At 40.3% G+C, this 13,347-nt stretch overlaps 2 protein-coding genes across 2 annotated transcripts in view; one reads left to right on the top strand and one right to left on the bottom strand.

Annotated features, from left to right (window-relative positions):
• The first annotated feature begins 166 nt into the window (after positions 1-166).
• On the top strand, positions 167-7,693 carry tspan4b (tetraspanin 4b). The gene is made up of 8 exons (XM_020649620.3): positions 167-429; positions 5,042-5,111; positions 5,409-5,600; positions 5,680-5,754; positions 5,973-6,068; positions 6,159-6,272; positions 6,370-6,453; positions 7,031-7,693. Exons 2-8 carry the CDS (start codon positions 5,043-5,045, stop codon positions 7,097-7,099), a joined length of 699 nt encoding a protein of 232 aa, XP_020505276.1. The 5' UTR covers positions 167-429; position 5,042; the 3' UTR covers positions 7,100-7,693.
• Positions 7,560-13,347, bottom strand: part of bcl2l12 (BCL2 like 12) — a 6,540-nt gene continuing 752 nt past the window's right edge. Inside the window, exons 1-8 of the mRNA XM_020649618.3 lie at positions 12,671-13,347; positions 11,343-11,518; positions 10,798-10,999; positions 10,409-10,658; positions 10,056-10,160; positions 9,822-9,895; positions 9,470-9,745; positions 7,560-8,136 (exon numbers count right to left, since the gene is read on the bottom strand). The exon at positions 12,671-13,347 is cut by the window's right edge and continues 752 nt beyond it. Of these exons, the coding sequence (XP_020505274.1) occupies positions 8,092-8,136; positions 9,470-9,745; positions 9,822-9,895; positions 10,056-10,160; positions 10,409-10,658; positions 10,798-10,999; positions 11,343-11,518 (1,128 nt within the window). The 5' untranslated portion in view covers positions 12,671-13,347 and the 3' untranslated portion in view covers positions 7,560-8,091. The remainder of the gene's footprint in view (positions 8,137-9,469; positions 9,746-9,821; positions 9,896-10,055; positions 10,161-10,408; positions 10,659-10,797; positions 11,000-11,342; positions 11,519-12,670) is intronic.

The following is a 13,347-nucleotide window of genomic DNA, read 5'->3' as shown; positions in this document are numbered from 1 at the left end:
AAACACAAAGACAGGACGGGAAGTGTGTGTGTGTGTGTGTGTGTGTGTGTGTGTGTGTGTGTGTGTGTGTGTACGTCACACAGAGGAAACAGAGCAGTGGAACAAAAGAGGAGACATCTGGAAACCATTGAGGAGAGAGAGAGAGAGAGAGAGAGAGAGAGGGTGGGATTGATCACAGAGTGCAGGCTCAAAACCTCCGCTTGGAAAATTACATGAAACATAAAGTTTAAAGTTTGGACTCAGAGAAGAAGAAGAAAACAGAAGAAGAAAACAGAAGAAAAAAAAGAAGAAAAACAAAACGGGAGGGAAGATCTGAGCGAATGCAGGAAACTTTCTGAAGGAGGGCTAAGGTCTGAAAAATCTGAGTGAAGATTTAAAAGAGAGAAGGAAGCCAGAAACACAGACTGAGACGAGACGCCAGGACGTAAGGTAAACTTTAAACTACAAAGATTAATAATACTGTAGAGATCATAAACTACAGCTTTAGCTACAAATATTTATAATACTACAGCTCTATCTACAAAGATTTATAATACTGTAGAGATCATGAACTACAGCTCTATCTACAAAGATTTATAATACTGTAGAGATCATAAACTACAGCTCTATCTACAAAGATGTATAATACTGTAGGGATTATAAACTACAGCTCTATCTACAAAGATCTATAATACTGTAGAGATCATGAACTACAGCTCTATATACAAAGCTCTATAATACGTAGAGCTCATAAACTACAGCTTTAACTACAAAGATTAATAACACTGTAGAGATCATAAACTACAGCTTTAACTACAAAGATTTATAAAACTGTAGAGATCATAAACTACAGCTCTATCTACAAAGATCTATAACACTGTAGAGATCATAAACTAGAGCTCTATCTACAAAGATTTACAATACTGTAGGGATCATGAACTACAGCTCTATATACAAAGATTTATAATACGTAGAGATCATAAACTACAGCTTTAACTACAAAGATTAATAACACTGTAGAGCTCATAAACTACAGCTTTAACTACAAAGATTTATAACACTGTAGAGATCATAAACTACAGCTCTATCTACAAAGACGTATAATACTGTAGAGATCATAAACTACAGCTCTATCTACAAAGACGTATAATACTGTAGAGATCATAAACTACAGCTTTAACTACAAAGATTTACAATACTGTAGAGATCATAAACTACAGCTCTATCTACAAAGACGTATAATACTGTAGAGATCATAAACTACAGCTTTAACTACAAAGATTTACAATACTGTAGAGATCATAAACTACAGCTCTATCTACAAAGATCTATAATACTGTAGAGATCATAAACTACAGCTTTAACTACGAAGATTTACAATACTGTAGAGATCATAAACTACAGCTTTAACTACAAAGACGTATAATACTGTAGAGATCATAAACTACAGCTTTAACTACGAAGATTTACAATACTGTAGAGATCATAAACTACAGCTTTAACTACAAAGATCTACAATACTGTAGAGATCATAAACTACAACTTTAACGACAAAGATCTATAATACTGTAGAGATCATAAACTACAGCTCTATCTACAAAGACGTATGATACTGTAGAGATCATAAACTACAGCTTTAACTACAAAGATTTATAATACTGTAGAGATCATAAACTACAACTTTCATGACAAAGATCTATAATACTGTAGAGATCATAAACTACAGCTCTATCTACAAAGATTTATAATGCTGTAGAGATCATAAACTATAGCTCTATCTACAAAGATTAATAACACTGTAGTGATCATAAACTACAGCTTTAACTACAAAGATTTATAATACTGTAGAGATCATAAACTACAACTTTCATGACAAAGATCTATAATACTGTAGAGATCATAAACTACAGCTCTATCTACAAAGATTAATAACACTGTAGAGATCATAAACTACAGCTTTATCTACAAAGCTCTATAATACTGTAGAGATCATAAACTACAACTTTAACGACAAAGATTTATTATACTGTAGAGATCATGAACTACAGCTCTATCTACAAAGATTTATAATACTGTAGGGATCATAAACTACAGCTCTATCTACAAAGATTAATAACACTGTAGAGATCATAAACTACAGCTTTAACTACAAAGATTTATAATACTGTAGAGATCATAAACTACAACTTTAATGACAAAGATTTATAATACTGTAGAGATCATGAACTACAGCTCTATCTACAAAGATCTATAATACTGTAGAGATCATAAACTACAGCTTTAACTACAAAGATTAATAACACTGTAGAGATCATAAACTAGAGCTTTAACGACAAAGATTTATAATACTGTAGAGATCATAAACTACAACTTTCATGACAAAGATCTATAATACTGTAGAGATCATAAACTACAGCTCTATCTACAAAGATTAATAACACTGTAGAGATCATAAACTACAGCTTTAACTACAAAGATTAATAACACTGTAGAGATCATAAACTAGAGCTTTAACAACAAAGATTTATAATACTGTAGAGATCATAAACTACAGCTCTATCTACAAAGATGTATAATACTGTAGGGATTATAAACTACAGCTCTATCTACAAAGATCTATAATACTGTAGAGATCATGAACTACAGCTCTATATACAAAGCTCTATAATACGTAGAGCTCATAAACTACAGCTTTAACTACAAAGATTAATAACACTGTAGAGATCATAAACTACAGCTTTAACTACAAAGATTTATAAAACTGTAGAGATCATAAACTACAGCTCTATCTACAAAGATCTATGACACTGTAGAGATCATGAGCTACAGCTCTATCTACAAAGCTTTATAATACTGTAGAGATCATAAACTACAGCTCTATCTACAAAGATTTATAATACTGTAGGGATCATAAACTAGAGCTCTATCTACAAAGATTTACAATACTGTAGGGATCATGAACTACAGCTCTATATACAAAGATTTATAATACTGTAGAGATCATAAACTACAGCTTTAACTACAAAGATTAATAACACTGTAGAGCTCATAAACTACAGCTTTAACTACAAAGATTTATAACACTGTAGAGATCATAAACTACAGCTCTATCTACAAAGATCTATAACACTGTAGAGATCATAAACTACAGCTTTAACTACAAAGATCTATAACACTGTAGAGATCATAAACTACAGCTCTATCTACAAAGATTTATAATACTGTAGAGATCATAAACTACAGCTTTATCTACAAAGCTTTATAATACTGTAGAGATCATAAACTACAGCTTTAACTACAAAGATTTATAATACTGTAGAGATCATAAACCACAGCTCTATCTACAAAGATGTATAATACTGTAGAGATCATAAACTACAGCTTTATCTACAAAGATCTATAATACTGTAGAGATCATAAACTACAGCTTTATCTACAATGATCTATAATACTGTAGAGATCATAAACTACAGCTTTAACTACAAAGATCTGCAATACTGTAGAGATCATAAACTACAGCTCTATCTACAAAGATCTACAATACTGTAGAGATCATAAACTACAGCTTTAACTACAAATATTAATGATACTGTAGAGATCATAAACCACAGCTCTATCTACAAAGATTTATAATACTGTAGAGATCATAAACTACAGCTTTATCTACAAAGATTTATAATACTGTAGAGATCATAAACTACAGCTTTAACTACAAAGATTTATAATACTGTAGAGATCATAAACCACAGCTCTATCTACAAAGATTTATAATACTGTAGAGATCATAAACTACAGCTCTATCTACAAAGATTTATAATACTGTAGAGATCATAAACTACAGCTTTAACTACAAAGATTTATAATACTGTAGAGATCATAAACCACAGCTCTATCTACAAAGATGTATAATACTGTAGAGATCATAAACTACAGCTTTATCTACAAAGATCTATAATACTGTAGAGATCATAAACTACAGCTTTATCTACAATGATCTATAATACTGTAGAGATCATAAACTACAGCTTTAACTACAAAGATCTGCAATACTGTAGAGATCATAAACTACAGCTCTATCTACAAAGATCTACAATACTGTAGAGATCATAAACTACAGCTTTATCTACAATGATCTATAATACTGTAGAGATCATAAACTACAGCTTTAACTACAAAGATCTGCAATACTGTAGAGATCATAAACCACAGCTCTATCTACAAAGATTTATAATACTGTAGAGATCATAAACTACAGCTTTATCTATGAAGAGCTATAATACTGTAGAGATCATAAACTACAGCTCTATCTACAAAGATTTATAATACTGTAGAGATCATAAACTACAGCTTTAACTACAAAGATGTGTGACATCAGAACACTGTGACATCAGAACATTGTGACATCAGAACATTGTGACATCAGAACACTGTGACATCAGAACATTGTGACATCAGATTTACTGAAACATTTCAAACTCTCTCGTGTTTTGGTGCGTTCCAGTTGTTCTCATAAATGGGAAATTCTGAGTTCCCAGTTGGAAGTGTCAACTGGAACGCTCCCTGAAGTTGTAATTACGACTCGGAAACTCAGAGTGAAAAAAGTAGCCTGAGTTCAGATCCAACATGGCCGCTATATTTGCATCTAAAGGGATGTTTAATCAGTAAGTGTTGAGTTTATTAGCAGCTCAGTCGTGTGTTTGTTAAATCAATCAGACCGATGGTCTCTGTGGAGGTGTTTTCAGTGTGTTGTTATCGTCTGGTGTTAGCTGACAAAACAAAGGTACTCCTGGAGGCGGCAGTTATCTCGGGTGTGACGTCATTCCCAGCTCCGAGTTCCAAGGGAAATGGAACATGGAAAATAAGTCACACAAAGCGCTCCTGCTATGAATCCTGGGAAATTCTTCAGCAGTATATTTAGGTCCTCTGAGGAGGGAGGGACTTCCTTCCACTCAGCAAGTTGACTTCCTGTGTGAAGTCAGCAGTAAGCATGAGGAGAGGACACACACATGTTTGTATATATTTCACATAGCTCCTGATGAATTACAGTTATCTTAATCCACAGGATGTCGGTGTCTCAGCGGTGTCTGTGCTGCGTCAAATATCTCATGTTTGTCTTCAACCTCATCTTCTGGGTCAGTATTCAAACAGATCTGTTGACTCTAACTGAAAATAAAAACTGTCTCTTATTTGTTTAGATTTTTAAAATGATTCTTAATGATGAAAGTGCAAGGGGCGGGGCCAGAGGCAGGGGGCGGGGCCAGAGACACTGCGATGGGGGGGATCAGTGTTAGTTTGGTCTGCATGTTTCACTTTCAGATCAGAAAGTCTCAGTCTGACAAAACACCTCATGATTCCTGTGTGTGTGTGTGTGTGTGTGTGTGTGTGTGTGTGTGTGTGTGTGTGTGTGTGTGTGTGTGTTTCCTTATCAGCTGGGGGGATGTGGTCTGTTTGGTATCGGTGTGTGGCTCTCCTTCACTCAGGCAGAGTTTTCCTCTCTTCCACTCTCCTTCCCGTCTCTCTCGGCTGCCAACCTGCTGCTGCTCGCCGGGGGCATCACCATGGTAACGGGTTTCCTGGGCTGTCTGGGAGCTCTGAAGGAACAGCGCTGCCTGCTGGTGATGGTGAGAGGAGGCCTGAACATGATTTATTGAAGCTGAGGATATTTGTGATGTGATGTGACTGTTCTCTTCTCCTCTTCAGTTCTTTGTCATCCTGCTGCTGCTCGTCCTCACCGAGGTCATTCTGCTGCTCGTCATACACGTGTTCCACGACCAGGTGAGCCCGCAGGAACCTGTCAGCTGATTGGAGGTATGGTAGGCGTGGTCCCGTTCTTAGATCAGGCTGTAGAGTGTCAGACCAAAGACATAAAGAAAGGATCAAGTGTACAGATGATATGAAGGAGATGTAATGATCACTGTTAAAAACACCTGTCAGACGAGCTTCTCTGTGTGTGTGTGTGTGTGTGTGTGTGTGTGTGTGTGTCTCGGTGTCAGCTGGACTCTAAAGCCCAAAACGAGCTGAAGGAAGGGATGAAGATTTATGACACAGAACCAGGACTGAAGAAGTCCTGGGACAACGTCCAGAAGATGGTGAGGTCAGAGGTCATCCTCATGATGTTCATACAGTCAGCTGTTTTGTAAAGTCTGATGGTGTGTGTTCTCTCTCTCTCTCTGTCCCAGTTTAAATGCTGTGGAGTGACCAACAAGACAGACTGGTTTGACGTCCTGAATGGGACGCTGCCGTGGTCCTGCTGCTCGGTGGGGACGGATCAGTGTGTGGACGGATGGAGCGAGGTGTGTTAATGATCTCACATCACAAATGATATCTGAGTCTGCAGCGAGGGTCTAACTGTCTGTCTGTCTGTCTGTGTGTCTGTCTGTCTGTCTGCAGCCGTGTTACCAGAAGGCGAGGCAGTGGTTGTTGGATAACATCCCATCAGTTCTGGTGTTTGGAGTCTGTATCGGCGTTGTTCAGGTAATAAACTCAATTAATGTACCTGGTCTTTGCTGTACATGGTCTTTAATGTACCTGTTCTTTAATGTAGCTGGTCTTTAATGTACCTGTACCTGGTCTTTAATGTACCTGTTCTTTAATGTACCTGGTCTTTAATGTACCTGGTCTTTTTTTCCTGTTCATCTGGAGGAACATTAAAGTCCTCGCTGACTCTGCATGTCTCTTTATGTTGGCCTCGGGTGGTCTGGTACCAGGGTTCACTGATCTTTGGCCTCGGGTGGTCTGGTACCAGGGTACACTGATCTTTGGCCTCGGGTGGTCTGGTACCAGGGTACACGATTCTGGAGCATGGTGTTTGTTATGGCCAATCAATGACGAGCAATGCATCAAACAAAAACACACATTCAAAACATTTTCAAAGATGAACTTCATCAACTCTAGATCCAACATGGTGACAAGTTCTTCTTCATGGAGAGTTCCATTTGTCTAACATGTCTCCCCCCCTCCCTCCTCCTCTCTCTATATCTCTTCTCTCCCTCTCTCCCTCCCTCTCTCTCTCCCTCTCCCTCCCTCTCCCTCGCTCTCCTCCTCTCTGTAGATCCTGGCTCTGGTCTTCTCCATGTTGATGTACTGTCAGATTCTGTGTGCAGAGAAACATCTGGACTGAGTGCAGACAGCTGATCTCCTGTGATGATGATGATGATGATGATCATCATCATCATCGCTTGTCCACACCTGGTTCACACCTGAATCAGAGTTCACATTGAACAGATGATCAGGCTGAAGAATCAGAGCTGGATGATGAACTCTGTAAAATAGAAATTATGAATTATCTCTAATCACTAATTCAACTCTATGATGATCTTATAGCAGACTGTAGTTTAAGAGTTCAACTGTTAAGTTAATGTTTAAAGGTAACCTGAGAGAGTCTCACTGCTGAGGCTCAAACACAGACTGATGGAGACCTCACCTGACCCTGAACAGGTACACACACAACCAGCCTGTCAATCAATCAATCAATCAATCAATCAATCAATCAACCAATCAATCGACCACTCTCTGACCCTGTGTGTGTGTGTGATCCTGAGTGGGGCCAGTAGGGGGAGTCACAGAGGCTGTTGTTACCAGATGTTTGAGGTGTTTTTATTATTCTGTGACTTCATCACATCTCTCTAATAAATAACATGATGTAAATACATTCAGCATGTACACATATCAACTTCTGTTTCCATGTGCTGTAAATAAAATACGTTTACATTTCTGCTGCTTCACTATAAATATGAAACATTTCTTTTTTACATCTTCATACCACATTAAAACATTTCTCTATAAATAAATTAAATCGTCTTCCTTCATAAACGATATAAACAACAAAAACAATTTAAACAGTTTGTGTCAGCTGATGGAGATGTTCGTCTGAACCTTTAAAGAAACATCAATCATATGTAAAAAAGAAATCAGTGCAGAGATCATCTTCTTTCTCCTCAGCAGCTCCTCCTAGTGGCTGATCCCGGTAACTGCAGCAGTTTTAAAACCTCTGAGCATGATGAACTCTGAGCGAAGCGTCCAGTGAGCGTAATGTTTAGGAGACTCCATGTTTGAGACGCTCAGAGAAAAGATCTCTCTCTTTGAGAAATGATCCAGAGATCAGACTGATGTTCAGTCAAACTCTGCAGGATCCTCCATCTGTTCAACGATGTTCTCCTGAAGACGGAAGAAAAGCTGGGTGAGTGAACAGAACAGAAAACAAGTCTTATATTAAACCTTAAAGGTCCAATCAGTGAAATGATAAAGGGATCTTACTATCTGATCAGACATTAAGGAAACATGCTATGTTGAAGTGCTGGCTTCTCTGACAACAATGCAGCAGCCAGTATGTCCTCCTTCTAACTTTAGATTCTGTTCCTGAATGCTCTGGATTTGTTTGGACCAGAGAAGGTAGGCGGTTTTAAGACACCCCCCCCCCACACGGTCGTTTTGGACGGCCGTCGGTTTGCCAGATATGAGAGCAGTTATCAGGTCAACAGGTGTTGTAGTGATGGAAGCAGGCAAGAGAAGTGGTTCAGATAGAAGTGATTGTACCCGACCTAAAAAGCCTCTGCATGTTTCTAATAAGCTCCACGAGCAGAAACGTGCTCAAACTAGGATCAATATTGGAGATGATTTTGAAAAATGGAGAGAGGTTAGAACGCAGAAAGGTTTACAGACTCATGCAGAGCTGGATAAACACTGAAGCTTCAGAGTCCACCACATGGTGACCTGAGTGAGCATCGACTCTCGAGAGGAGGGGGGAGAGACAGCTCTCTACAATGTTTAGAATTTAGACTGCAGTACCCATTTTAAACACTAGGGGCAGAGTTACATACTGCTCCTATTATCAAATCAGTTTGAACATCTGCTCACAGCTGAGTGAGGTTTAGACTAAATGTTTTTACTCTTCTCATTCAAGTTGTAAAGTTATCAAAATGAATGAATACTTTGTTACAGTCTGATATTTCCATGATCATTAGTAACAATCAATCAAAATTTATTTATAAAGCACCTTTCAGACAAATGACCAAAAAGTCCCAAACTTGAAAAGATCTTCTTATTTGAACTCGTGCACACTGAATGTTTCTGTGTTACTAAAACATTTGTGTAATGTAGGCCTCCGTACATGTGTGGTGGTGACTGTGTCTGCAGAGACTCTGTCCTCTGACTGGATTTTACTGTTCTGATTTGTTCTGGTTGACGCGGGACGTTTGTGGGCGGAGCTGGTGTGTTTCCTCCAGCCAATGACAGCGCAGCAGGTGAGTTTAGGAGTGGATTCAAAGCGGTGAATATGACGGACGTGGACGTAGCAGCAAAGAAGAGAAAATATAATCAGAGTGAGGAGAAACACCAAGTAGATAAAGCTCGTTCTAAAACAAGGCTGAACCTTCTGTTGTCTTTTACCCGTGGACGTGGAGTTAGTCTACTTCCTGTTGGACAGGAAGGTGACAAACACCGGCGGTTAGCTGGTGGGGCCAGTCTTTAATAAAAGTTGAAAGTCTCTCACCCAGCCTCCCTGACTCTTCACCCAGGGGGCAAACGTCTCCATGTAGCACTCAGCGTAGCCCTGCATGCGCTGAGCTCCCGTTGCCGTGACGATCCTCCTTGAAACCTCCATGGTCACTGCCATCCGTTTAAGCGTGGGGCTTGCAGAGGGACTTGCAGTGGGGGGCGGGGGCGGGGCCTCAGACACCTGAGTGCTGCTGAGGGTGTCGAGCAGTTTGGCGAAGGACGGATAAGAGAGACGAGTCAGGGTGGAGCGCAGGAAGGGGTCGGACTCGATCTGAAGGAGCAGCAGGGTTAAGACAGGTAAAGACAAATAACAGGTAATGCACCTGATGTGTTTAAGCTCCGCCCACCTTAGTGTTGATAGAGTCTCCCTCCAAAGACAGAACCTGGACCAGCCTCTGGACCACGATCTCTTTCTCACTCACTTACAGACAGGCAGACAGACAGAGAGACAGACAGACAGACAGTTTTGTGCAATTTAGAAAGTGTTCTCTCTCTTTTGACACTACAGTTTAAGATCTTTACAATTTTTTCTTCAGTGTGTGTGTGTGTGTGTGTGTGTGTGTGTGTGTGTGTGTGTGTACCAGGTGAAGTCTGGGGGGCTGGACTTTGTTTTTTTATACTGGTGGACTTCTGGGCGATCTGTTCCAGTTTTTCTGCCACTTCTTCGTAAAACTCAGGAGGATGATCTGTGACAGGACGGAGGATTAAAGTTAATCAGGAGAGAACAGGTAAGAACATGTGAGGACAGGAGAGGACAGGTTAGAACATGTGAGGACAGGTCAGGACAGGAGAGGACAGGAGAGAACAGGTGAGGACAGGTTAGAACAGGTGAGGACAGGTTAGAACAGGTGTGAACAGGTGAGATGGTGTGCAGATAAAAGCAGACATCAGGATTAAGTTTGACCTGCTGTGTGTTTTATAAAAGTTTTCTTACTGGGGGAGATGAGGGAAGGTGCAGGTTCTGGTCCTCTGATGGACAGACTGCTGGGCCTCTGAGGATGGACTTTGCCTCCGTCTTTGTTTATGTCTCTGTCTCCGTCTCTGTCTTCATCTTTGTCTCTTTCTCGGTCTTTGTTTCTCAATCTGAAGATCTTGGACAGCCTCTCTCTGATCCTCTTCGGGTTCAGCTTCTTCTTCGGCCTCTTCTCCCCGTCGTCTCCATCTGATGAAGAGGAGGGGGACACCTGAGGACAGAGAGAGGTTCATCACACACAGGTGTCACCTCCTTTAATCTCCTCGTCGTGCATCGGAGGGGAGGGACAGAACATCAGGGTCGCTGTTGAACAAACACTTCAACATGTCTTTAATAACAATCCTCCCCACCTTTAATTGGTCCCTGCTATGTCCTGGTTTGGTCCTGTTCTCTCTGTCCAGAGATCCTTTAGAGTCTTTAGCAGATCTACGGGATGTATTTCTACGAGGAACCTGCTTGATCAAATCTTTAAATCCAGGTTTCTTCTCGTCTGAGCTGACGTCCTCGGCCTGTGAGTCACAGCTGTCCTTCGAGTGAGGCTGAGCTTTGAACCTGACATAAAGGAAGTTAAAGTAAGGAGAACTACAGGACAGATACAGTGTGGTAGACTACAGGACAGGTAACAGTGTGGTGAACTACAGGACAGGTAGCAGTGGTGAACTACAAGACAGGTAACAGTGTGGTGAACTACAGGACAGGTAACTTAGTCTATTCTGTTGTTTTCTGCCCAACTGTCAGATTGATTCTGTTTGTTTGTTTGTTTGTTGTTGTTGTTGGTCAAATTGTATACTGTTATGTGGATGTTGCTTGCCTGTATTTAATCAAATAAAAGATGAAATGATGATGAATACTTATTCTCATCAGGTTGATATCTCAGATTGTTGAGGTGTGTTACCTGTACTTGTTGTGGTCTACGTAGGCTCCTCCCACTCTGCCTGGCCGCTCCACCAGTGGGAGGGCGAGGGTCCGATGGAGGAAGGCTTTGAGGACCAGCTGAGTGTCAGCTTTAATCTCCATCAGAGAGATGGAGGAGACGGAGGAGACAGAGGGGAGGCGCTCTGTACACGACATCTGACACAAAGAGAAACTTTCTGTTTTCATTCTTAGAAATGTTTCATGAAACAGGTAAATGAAGCTAACGCTGTTTGTTCACGTGTTCCCTGTGAAGAGTAATGAAGGTATCATAGATCAGACATGTGTTAGATAACTTCATCAGACAGGTTTGACCGAGACGAAGGAATCCAGACAAACCACTCTTTCACGTTCCTGAAATGTTTTTGTAAAGTTTAAACTTTGTGCACGAGATTGTGAACAATTAAAAACAGTAAATGACCCAACATGTGGCGTGGAGGACTTCTGTTGTCACGATTTAGAATCTATTCGAAGTTTTTTTCTGGTCTTATGACAATCCAACTCTGACGACATCAAATGTGAAGTTTACTGAGTCCAGTAGATGTCAGTAAATGCAACACTGAGTGTTTCAGCTACAGGAAAAGGTGAGAGAAGAAGAAAGAGGAGGAGTTTCACCGACCGGACAGGACGGGAAGCATTCCTCTGAAAGTTACCGGGAAATAATCTGATCATAAACAGAATGAAAAAAAAGACGACCGGAAACAAGTTGTGTTTGTTTTTTACAAACTGTGACTAAGTCTAATAAATGATTAAAGAGAGAGAAACTTTAAACCCCCCCACAGAGAAAATACTTTCACATCATGTAAACATGAAGAACTCTCTCTCTCTCTGTGTCTCTGTCTCTGTCTCTCTCTCTCTCTGTTTCTCTCTCTGTCTTTCTGTCTCTCTCTGTGTCTCTCTCTCTCTCTCTCTCTCTCTCTCTGTCTCTCTCTGTCTGTTTCTGTCTTTGTCTCTCTCTGTCTTTGTCTCTCTCTGTCTCTCTTTCTCTGTCTTTCTGTCTCTCTCTGTCTCTCTGTCTCTCTGTCTCTCTCTCTCTCTGTTTCTGTCTCTGTCTCTCCCTCTCTCTCTCTCTCTCTCTCTCTCTCTCTGTTTCTGTCTGTCTGTCTGTTTCTGTCTCTCTCTCTCTCTCTTTCTCTGTGTTTCTGTCTCTCTCTGTCTCTCTCTCTCTCTCTCTCTGTTTCTGTCTCTCTCTCTCTCTCTCTCTCTCTCTCTCTGTGTTTCTGTCTTTGTCTATGTCGCTCTCTCTGTTTCTGTCTCTCTCTCTCTCTCTCTCTCTCTCTCTCTCTCTCACAAGCTTTGATCAGAACTCACCTTTGCTTTCTGTTCGGACAGATTCACTCAGCTGTCCGTGTCTGTGTGTGTCTCCGTCCCGTCTCTCTCTCTTTGTGTGTGTATGTGTGTGTGTGCGCAGGGAGCCGGGGGCGGAGCCTGGAGCCTACAGATGTTGACGTGCTTACCGTGATGACGTTTCAGAAAGTTTGCAGTGGATTTGGAAAAGATGTAAAAAACGTGAAGATGGACAGATGGACACAGATCAATAGAACCCAAAAGGAGCGAGGAGAAAGGACGTTTGGGCGCCCATGGTACGCAACAGCGTTCCCATACGGTTACCACTTCCTGTTCACGAGTTTACAGGTTGTTGTTGTTGTTGATACTTATAATAAGACAGGGTTGTAAAGCAGAACGTGAACACAGAATAAAACAAACAGGAGCAACACAAAGCTCAACATAAACCAGATTTTTTTTTATTATCCCTAATAGAAGCTAACACATCAAAATAAAGACAGATTAAATCACAAACAGTAGTTATATAGGTCATTCATTCTTTACCTCCAGGTCTCAGGGAACAGCTGACATAATCATTCAGACATTTTATTCATTTTCTGTGGTTGGTTAAAAGAAGTGATTGGATTAAATGATGGACTTGAATTCTAAATGAAAAATTGAAAATTTCAACAGTGACTTTGAGAATTTCAAAACTTTGACTA

This window comes from Labrus bergylta, chromosome 16, assembly GCF_963930695.1.
Source record: "Labrus bergylta chromosome 16, fLabBer1.1, whole genome shotgun sequence".
NCBI classification, from domain to species: Eukaryota; Metazoa; Chordata; class Actinopteri; order Labriformes; family Labridae; genus Labrus; species Labrus bergylta.
The sequence above is the reverse complement of the archived record's forward strand: the minus strand, read 5'-3'. Positions and strand labels throughout refer to the sequence as shown.

Excerpts from the sequence above, each read along its gene's own strand:
- tspan4b (XM_020649620.3), top strand. The coding sequence starts at position 5,043 with ATGTCGGTGTCTCAGCGGTGTCTGTGCTGCGTCAAATATCTCATGTTT. Across the intron at positions 5,601-5,679 it reads AGCGCTGCCTGCTGGTGATG|TTCTTTGTCATCCTGCTGCT; the intron begins GTGAGAGGAGGC and ends TCTCCTCTTCAG. Across the intron at positions 6,069-6,158 it reads GGGACAACGTCCAGAAGATG|TTTAAATGCTGTGGAGTGAC; the intron begins GTGAGGTCAGAG and ends TCTCTGTCCCAG.